This window comes from Aethalodelphis obliquidens, unplaced genomic scaffold, assembly GCF_003676395.1.
Source record: "Aethalodelphis obliquidens isolate GAN/ISIS:26980383/991018 unplaced genomic scaffold, ASM367639v1 scaffold15, whole genome shotgun sequence".
In the NCBI taxonomy this organism is placed as follows: domain Eukaryota; kingdom Metazoa; phylum Chordata; class Mammalia; order Artiodactyla; family Delphinidae; genus Aethalodelphis; species Aethalodelphis obliquidens.
In genome coordinates this window covers 2,303,535-2,313,084 of record NW_020837959.1, presented here as the reverse complement: position 1 = coordinate 2,313,084, position 9,550 = coordinate 2,303,535, and the positions used below count along the sequence as shown (strand labels likewise).

At 55.5% G+C, this 9,550-nt stretch overlaps 1 protein-coding gene across 2 annotated transcripts in view; it reads right to left on the bottom strand.

The window, feature by feature from the left end:
• Positions 1-3,025: 3,025 nt before the first annotated feature.
• Positions 3,026-9,550, bottom strand: part of RAB20 (RAB20, member RAS oncogene family) — a 27,163-nt gene continuing 20,638 nt past the window's right edge. For both annotated transcript variants that reach the window (XM_027115845.1, XM_027115844.1), the window contains exon 2: positions 3,026-4,032. In XM_027115845.1, coding sequence (XP_026971646.1) covers positions 3,497-4,032 — 536 coding nt within the window. In that variant the 3' untranslated portion in view covers positions 3,026-3,496. The remainder of the gene's footprint in view (positions 4,033-9,550) is intronic.

Genomic DNA, 9,550 nt, shown 5'->3' with positions numbered 1-9,550 from the left:
ACAAATCCTTGTAAAAACACCCGAAGTGGGTAGTTATTCTACCATAAAGGAGGGGCGTGTGCTCTGTGCCTGGCAACGTCCTTCCAGAGAGCAGAGTGTGGAAGGAGCGGAGAGGGCACCTGTGCCGCGGGGACCATGAGCCACACACCTGGGCCATGCGATCAGTGATGAGTCACGGTAACGGCGGGCGCCCCGTGAGCGTGACCTGAGGAGCGCGCTTACCTCTGTGCTCTTCCTCCCAAACCTCCACCCCAGCCTCATCAGGAGAAACACGTCAGACAAATCCCGGTCAAGGGGTGTCCTACAGAACACCTGTCCATACCCCTCAAGGTCACCAAAACAAGGTGGTCTGAGAGGCTATTAGAGCCATGGGGACCCTAAGGAGATGTGACTAAATGTCATGTGGTGTCCCGATGGGACCCTGAACAGAGACATCAGGTGAAATTAAGGGCATCTAAATAAAGCATGGACCTCAGTTAATAATAATGTAAAGCAAGAAGAAAAGAAAGGACAGTGGACTTTTTAGGAGCTGGTGGAAATGGGTGTATCTGAGAGCAGTGCAGGCCGAAGGGTCCCGCTTCGAGAAGTGGAAAAGATCGGGCCAAGTGCTAAGGGAACAGGGAGGGGGTGTGACATAATGAGGGCAGGCGGGGCGGGGTGCAGAGGGGGGCTGGCCCTGCCTCGTTACACAAAGGCAAGAACAACCCCGGTTCCATCAGCCACAGTGGGAGCAGATTCTGCCTCCAAACATTCCAAACTCCTGCAGAGACCACCCCACCTCTTGCTCTTGGACACAAGAGCAAGTGCCCAGGGCTCGCCCCCCTCAGGTGGGCTGCGGTCATCGGCGCAGGTGCTCCTCGCGTGCAGGGCCGGCGCAGAGCTCGGAGGTGGAACACGAGTCAGCTCCATCCGCCTTCTCTCGGGAGGACAAAACCATCTCCAATCCACTGCCCACAGCAACCGGGCTCTGAGCGCCGGCTCACCTCGGCCAGAGGGAGACCTCGCAGGAGATGAAGCTGCCGGACATCTGTGGAAGAGGGTTGCGGGCACAGCAGGCAGTGCTGATTCAACCAGGAGGTCGGGTTCAGAAATGACAAAGCGCTTCTCTTAAGACACCGGCCTAGCGGCCTGTGAAAAGGGGGAACCATGGTTTCCAACACCCAGATTACAACATAACCCCCCTCAAAACTTCCCACGCAGGACACCTCGAGGCCACCAGGAAATGCCCGGCCAGGAGCTGCTGTTGAGAAGAAGGTTTCTGAGGACACTCAGGTGAAAGTCTGCAGCGATGGCTCCTGGGCCAGGCTCAGCAGGTTAACCCACGGCTGTCCGTGGCCTCCCAGCCACAGAGCAGCTGCATTTGAACAAAGGGAAAGAAGGAATGTTTGAGGTCCCAGCTCGAACCCACATCCAGCAGAGGATCCCCTCCTTCTCCACTGGCTAGCTCACTAAAGCAGCTGAACCTTCCTCAGAACTGACCTGGTTCCCTGGTCGGGAACTGGGCCCACGAGCGACCACGGCTGGAAACCCGTGAGCAGTCTCAGACCCCAGGACCAGCCTCCCTGGCGAGAGCCCAGGCTGGCACCCAAAGTCCACTTGGGACAGAGCCCAGAGTGAAGCCTACCTTTTAGGGCAGCAGTGAGGGTGCAATGCCTACATGCTGTGGATGGAGAAGGTGCCGTCCTGGGCCATCCTCCAGAACGCGGGGTCATCCAAGGGCACGAGCTGGGGGTGCTCAGAGCAGATGGGCAAGAGAATCAGACTGTTCAGGCGGAAAGGGCTGTGGGAACTCAGCCACCCCTGCCTTCAAGTACAAAGACAGAAATAATTTCCTGGGATGCTTTTTCCCCTCCACAGTCTTCAAAGACAAGTTCCTAGGTCTCCCAGATGTCTCGCTAGCAAAGACACACTTTGTGGAAAAATAAATACAACTGACACCCACTAAATGGGAAACTAAGCCACGTCAATGAAAAGTAATCAGACTGACTCGTTTTCACTTTTGAACGGGCTACAGTTGCAAAATGGAAGTTTTAGACTTCGAGATCTGCTTCAGTAACAGGACATCTCAATTGAGGCCTCCCCAGTCACACACAGGGGGCTCTGATGGTGTTTCCATCACACAGATGGGACCCGTTTGCTTACCCAGAGGACGTGCACCACCCGGGAGCAGAGGCAGGGCTAGAGGCCACAGCATCAGAGATCATGGGCTCTCCGCAGAAACACTGAACACCTCCCCCCAAAAACTACTGCTCATGAAACATTGTTCACCAGCCTCTGCCCCACTTTGCTTCCTGTCAAGGACTGAATGCTTGTGTCTCCCAACATCCATATGTTGAAGTCCTAACCCCCAGATGGGATGGTGTCTGGAGGTGGGGCCTTTGGGAGGTAATCAGGTTTGGATGAAGCCTTGAGGGTGGGGCCCCCATGATGGGATTAGTGCCCTTGTAAGGAAGGAGTCACAAGAGCTCTCTCTCCCTCCAGTACGTGAGGACACATGCAGAAAGGTGGCCATCTACAAGCCAGGAGAGTGCCCTCACCAGAAACTGAGTTGGCTGGCACCTCAATCTAGCCTCCAGCCCCCAGGACTGAGAAATAAAGGTCTGCGGTGTTTCATTACAGCTGCCAAGCTGGCTGAGACACCCCTTTCCCAACAGAGAGCCCCAAGCCTGACCTACTTGTTTTCCATTAAATTTCTAAGAAAACAAAACTGTTGTTTCACGGCTTCCCTGTCTTGGCATCTCTTAAGAACAAAGCCACACCCTACCCCCGGAAAAGAGGTTTCTTATTTAGCAACTGCCCGGGTGACCCACACAGAGGTCAGCAGAGACAAAGCTTTTAGTTTTGCTTCTATTATCGGAACTCGTGTCTTCAAGACAACTAGGCAGATGGGCCAACCTAAATACCTGGAATTTGTAGGATTCGACGCAGCTTTTAAAGATAGAGAGACGTGCCTTAAGCTCACAGCCGTCACTCAAGCACCCCCAGCAAGGAGCCCATGGGAGCACAAATAAAGTCTAAATCAAAGTTCTTCTCAAAATCCTTTTTAATAATACGTGTGGCTCACAATGCTGCAACCGATATAAAAAACATTGATTCCTGATTTTGTATAAATTAACATTTATCGAGAATCATTACAATGCATCAGGGTACAAGTACCGAATGGTAGGACCGAAGATAAATCACAGTGAGCAGAAACGTTTGAAAGTCACACAAGTGCCGAGATAGCCGAAAACCTTCCGTCAGAGGCCAGGTGTGAAGACGGGGCAGCCAGGGGACGGCGGTCTCTGGGAGCCCGGCTCTGCAGGCGGCTCCCCTGGACAGTTCGTCCACTCCCCACCTCCCAGGGCAGCGATGTACGTGGGGGACCAGTCACGGGGACCTTCATTACTGGCTGGCATTTCCACCCGGTCTCCTCCTCCGAGTGCAGTTCTACAAAGTGAGCCCCGATCTTCTCCTCTGACCGTCCGTGCACCCTGGGGGGCCGGGCCTGGGCACGTCAGGCGCAGCACCCAGATCTGGTCCGTGCGGGCGGCCTGGAGCTGGTGATGTCCACGGTCTGCGGCGGCCCCTGGGCCCTCTGCTGCAGGATCACGGGCACCACCATGTCGAACAGGGTTTCGAACAGCAGATCCACGTTGTGCCCGGTCTTGGCGCTGGTCTCGAAGCACATCTGTTCCGCGGCCGGCACGTCCTTTTCATCCAGCATCTTGTACTTGAGGATCTTTTTGTAAAAGGCCATCGCGTCCTCCGGCTGCACCTGCTTCGGTAGCCTGGGGGCTGCACAGCCGCCGCCGCCAGCCAGCCCAGGGCCCTGCCCTCCTTCCTGGCCGCCCTCCCCGGGCCCCTCCTCACTCAGGTCCACCTTGTTTCCCACGATGGCGAAGAGGCAGTCGGCGCTGGCCGTGTCCGTCAGGCCCAAGAACCTGTCCTCCAGCTCCAGGAGGCTCTGGGCATGGTTCACGTCGTAGGTGAGGATGACGGCGGCCGCCCCCCGGCAGTACATGGAGCCCAGGCCATGGAACTGCTCGCGCCCTGGGGGCGAGGGGGGAGAAAGATACAGTTACCTCTCCTCTCTGGCAGTGCCCCCCGACCATGCCACCAGGGACCCCTGGGAGGGACCATGGAATCGTGACCCCAAACGTAGGTGTGGCTGGAGCTGAACGGGATGGAGACCCTGCTGTGCAGAAAGACGGGGTGATGGTCAGTCCCCACGGCCAGCAGGTCCTGCACAGCCCCGTCCACCCACCGCAGTGAACCCACGAGACGGAGGAAGACAGCCGGGCCCTGCTTTCCCCCAATGGGCGGTGGTGTGGCTTTTGCTCCTATCTCTGCGTCTTACACGGGGGTGTTTACCCGCGACGCTCCCGCCAAGGGTCCTGCTCCTCTCGATGACACACTCTGTACCACCTCCCAGCATGGCAGTCGTGCTGACGTGGCACCAGGCAAGTCTGCGTTCCCGGGGAGAGCAGAGCTCCCCGGGCCCAAGGCCCTGCCCCACCTCCAAGGCCACCTCCCCATCCGTAGGCTGCGGACCTCCTGGAGAAGGCCTCAGAAGTGAGTGTGTCGGAACAGAGAACACGCCCAGTAAGGAAATGCCCTCTCTTTGAGGGAAGACAGAGCAACTTCACTTTCGAGCCAAGCTGGGCACCGCTGTGCACGCCCCACGGCGAAGCAGGTATGGACATCCCGCCACCAACGGCTGGCCCCACCCCTGAAGCCTGGGCCCCGGCCTTCCCAGAGTGGGGAAGTGACAGCGGATGCAGACGGCCCCGGGCCCCCCAGACCTCCTCCCACCTCTTCCTCCCTCCCTCCCCTGCCCGTGGGCACCAATCAGGGCTGCACAGGCCCCAGGTGACAGCCCCTGTGCAGGGGCTGAGGTCTTCCTTGCCTTTTCAGTTTTATCTCCCTTGGGCCGACCTCCTTCTCTCTGGTCCTTTGGGGAGAGGGTGGGCCCTTCCCGGGGCTTCTGCTGACTGTGACTCCCCAGGGGGCCCTGGCCCCCTTCCAGGTCCCCCTTCTGTCCCGGCTTGTCCCTCGTCCCTCTGAGCCCCGACGCAGACGCTCAGCACAGCCCCAAGTGGAGGTCTCGGTCATGCAGCTAACAGACACCTGTCTCCACCAGGGAGGACAGGACCTGTGGCTTTACTCGCCCCCCACCCCCCGGCCCTGCGCTCGGCGCCACTAATGTGCTGTGTAAGTGAAGCCACAAATCATCCCCTCCATGCGTTTTTTTTTTAAAAAAAAAGGACAACACAGTTTTTCTCTCATGTAAGATTTCTTGGTTTGTTTCGTAACAATTTGTTCTCATTTGCTAGGTGGTAGGAGTCTCAATCACGTCAGAGGCTGAATTCACACCCTGCACCCATCTCAACTCCCACCTTTACTCTGAACTGCAGACCCAGGGGAAGACACTGGGGGAGGGGAAGAGGGTAAGGAGAGGGGCAAGGGAGAGGGAGGGGGACAGAGGGAGGGAGGGAAAACCTTGATGGGTTAAACCCCCAAAGAACTGAAATTTCGTCACACTTGAATACCTTTATTCCTTCATATCAAATCATCAGAAGCCCTGTATGTAAAAGGCCCAGATCACAGTAAGCGGCAAGGCCAGTGCCCCTCACCTTGGGGTCTCCGGAGGCCAAGCGTGACCATGTTTGTTCCCAGGTTTTCCCCAATGGCCCCCTTGGTTTCCCTTCTTCCTCATTCACGATGGGAAGACGGTTCACTGACTCCATGGAGGGAAGTTCATAAATGCAAAACGGGGCCCCTCCTGAAGCCATCCCAGGCCCCGGGACCAATCACACCTCCTACGGCTGCCGTCTGAGTTCACACCCTCCATGGGCGGAGGGAAAACCCCCTGGACCTGGGTGTGTAACAGAGAAGAGCAAACCTGACTCCAAAGTGGATCTATTCCTTTGGCACTAACCCTGGGCTCTGACGCCTGTGCTGAGTCATGCTGGCTCTGCCCCTTTGTAAAAGAATGTTGCCTAGAGCCTGAAATATGCAGGAGAGCCCATTCTCCAGGCTCTGACCTTTAAAGGTATAACTCTTTTCCATTCATATAGAGATAAAGTTGCAGAACAGAAAAATAACAACTGTCTTGTTGGAGATTTATAGGAACGTTGTGCCCTGACCTCTGGACAGCTGTGAAAACCAAGGATACAGGCACCAAGGGCGTGCAACAACCAGCCACACCCCCTGCCGTTTCAGTAGGAAAGAGGCCAGGATTCTGTTAATAATTGGGAAAGGTGGGTCTTTGGGACCGCCAGTGCACCGCCTTCTCGGTCCGCTGGAATTGCAAATAAAGTGGCTTTTCTTTGCCCCAAAAACTTGTCTCTCAATTTACTGGCATGGTGTGCAGTAAGCAGTACGAGGTTGGACTCCATAACAGGTAGGCCTCCCTGGGAGGGCCCCCACCCCACCCTGCTCCACGGAGGAGCCCAGGATTGACGTCACCTGAAGCGCACTTGCCCACACTCACTGATCCTTGCAGACCTAATCAATCACCCTTGACATGCCTCTCCCTAAAGGGAATCCGGACTCCCGAAGAACCGGGCCCGGAGTTTGCTTTCATTCCTCTGTGGGGTGCATGTGGGGCAGCAGCCCCCCGACAATCATTGCGCCTTGAGCCTCTGTGCTCCACGCCACCCACCCTCCAAAGCACCCAGCCTCTCGGTGCCCGCGGGACCACATTTCCTCCCTGAAGGACGAGGCGGGTGGGGCAGGTGGGTGGGCAGACAAGGCACCAGGGAGGACAGGGTCAGGGTGGGATCGTCTGCCCCTGTCCTGGATGCAGATGCAAAGACCCCCGTGTCAATGACGGCAGTGGACTGAAAGTTGCCCAGCTCTTACGTGCTTGCACAATGCGACCATCTGAGTCCACACTCCCCAGGTAACACCAACACTTCATCCCTGACATCCTGCACCTGACCCCCCCGCCCAGGGCTCCTTCTCCATCAGGCAAAGCACCAAACCCAGCTCATCCCAGCAGCAGCCCCCAGCCAAGCCACCTCAAGATTCCCCCCGACTGCCTCTGATGAAAGGCTGTTCCTCTGCTGCAGTCTCTAGTTTGGGCTACAGAGCCCCCCGTTGACTACAGTGGGGACAGAGCCCAGGAGTCCATGACCTTGAACGGGGAAAGGTGTAATCTCTATCCTCACCATCCTCTAACTGAAAGTTAGCATTTCCTTCCATAGACACATTGCAACAAACCAGAAATGGCTACAGGAAGCAAACCCTGTGCTGTGTCGCCGACAGAAATAACAGAGGCTTTCAATCCACACTGCAGTTGTGTATGTCTATCGTCAGCTCAAAATCTCAACGGCTATTAGACCTGCCAGTAAAGAAAACCTGGTTTCCTGGGAAAACTTGGTGTTTTATGGCATGCGTTGAAGTTCAGAAAAAGGGTCACAGGCTGGTGCCACTCAGATACAAGGGGATCCGTGGCACAAAAGAAATGGAGAAGCCCTGGTCCAGGGGTCTTCGCAGCTCGTATGGAAGGCGTGACACCTCCACACAGCTACTTATACAAAATATAGTGATCTTTGCCATTAAACCAGCTTTCAGCCAAACGGCCAAGATATACAGAGGAGTCCCACCCCAATCATTCTGAAACGGCGACATGCTGGCCTCAGCCGGCTGCCAACATGCCAGCCCTGGAGACAGCGGCCTGCAGAGAAGGACGCCGCGCCCAGAAGGGCCACACGGGCTACATCTGACAGTCGTCATCTCCCTCACTCGGAGCAGGACCCCAAGCCAGGGACCTGCTTCTCCAGCGAGGCCCCAAGTGGCCCCCAAGTGATTGGACAGGGAGGCAAACTGGAGAGGGTGACGCCCCAGCCAGGACCGGCAGGAGTTGGAGGGACGCGTCCTGCGATCCCGCAGTGGTCCCGAGGACGAGAGCCACTTCCTGGAAAGCAAGTTTACAGCTGCTGGGCTCCTGCCCCGGTCTGCTGGGAAGGGCAGCCTGCCTACCCTCGGGGTGCTCCGGAATTTGGCACCCGAAGAGCACATTCCCTCCTTCTGCGTACCAACAGCAGGTCAGCCCTCTGACTAATAATTTAATTATGAAAGTTTCATGTCAAATTACACCGTGAGCTTACGGGCAGAAACTAAACAGCATTCTCCCATCCCTTCGTGGACGCCCATGGGAGATGAAGAGCAATGCGTCTTCCAAAACTGGCAATAGGAAACTTTAGCCAAGAAGCAAAGAAAACCAAGAAACGCTTCCCCATCATTACCACTGAGCTGGGACTCTTCCTTTCACACAGGCTCATCTCACAGACAGCGAGCCTGGCAGCAAGAGGTTTTTCCAACAGCTAAAAATGCCGTCAGCTCCCACCCGCCAGATTTCACAGGAGGGTGACAGAGTGGCGTGCCGGCCATCCCAGGAGAATTGCTTCCAGCTCTGTTACATAGTTCTCTGAGGACAGCGGGCACCTGTTAATGCCTAGGCCCAAAATAGTTTTCCTTTCCAGATAAAAATGTCTGGTTTGCCTTTAAAAAACCAAAAAAGTAAATAATAATAGTACCAAAAGAGAAAGCAGAATAACTAAAGGGAGTAGGAACTAAAGCATCCCAAAGCCAGCCTGAAAAGAGGTGGACAAGAGCTGCTGATCAAATCCCACGGTCTGTCAGCTACCCATCAACCAGCGCAAACAAGTCAAATGCCGTTACCCCAGCTAAAGAATTTACAATTACGCAGTTTTCATGCTTGAAATTCTATATATATATATATATATATATATATATATATATATACACCACATCTACTTATTTTATTATTTTATTTTGGCTGCATTGGGCTCCACTGCTGTGCGCGGGCTTCCTCTAGTTGCGGTGAGCGGGGGCTGCTCTTCGTTGTGGTGCGCGGGCTTCTCATTGCGGTGGCTCCTCTTGTTGCAGAGCACGGGCTCTAGGCATGCGGGCGTCAGTAGCTGTGGCACATGGGCTCAATAGTTGTGGCTCGCGGGCTCTAGAGCGCAGACGCAGTAGTTGTGGTGCACGGGCTCGTGGGATCTTCCCGGACCAGGGCTCGAACCCGTGTCCCCTGCATTGGCAGGCGGATTCCTAACCACTGCGCCACCAGGGAAGCCCCCCAGGCTTGAAATTCTTAAATATCATTCTGGATGTAATCTGGAGCTTTAAGGCTGCTTTCAAAGGAGCGTCGTGCCCATAATCAGACAGGCTAGTCCGACAGGGAACAAAGGTTCTGAATTTAGTCCTAATTGCATTTAAGTGGGAGCCTGGTATTTCTGGCATCACAGAGGCGGTGAAGACTAAGTGGGGAGGTGGTGAGACAAGGCCGCTTGCGGTTGGCTCTGGGCGTACTGGAACCCAAGGCTGCTGAGTAAGTTTTCCAGTAGTCTGTGAATGTGCACTGAGCCGGAAGCCAGGCCCCTGGTGCTAGCCCATTGTAATGGCAGCTCCTGGCCCCCTCAGAGCGATGACTTCCTCATCGGTGATGGGCTTGAACTGGGATGCTCACAGGTTCCCTTCCCACGTACTCAAATCGGGTATTTCTCTCTCTCTCTCTCTCTCTCTCTCTCTCTCTCTC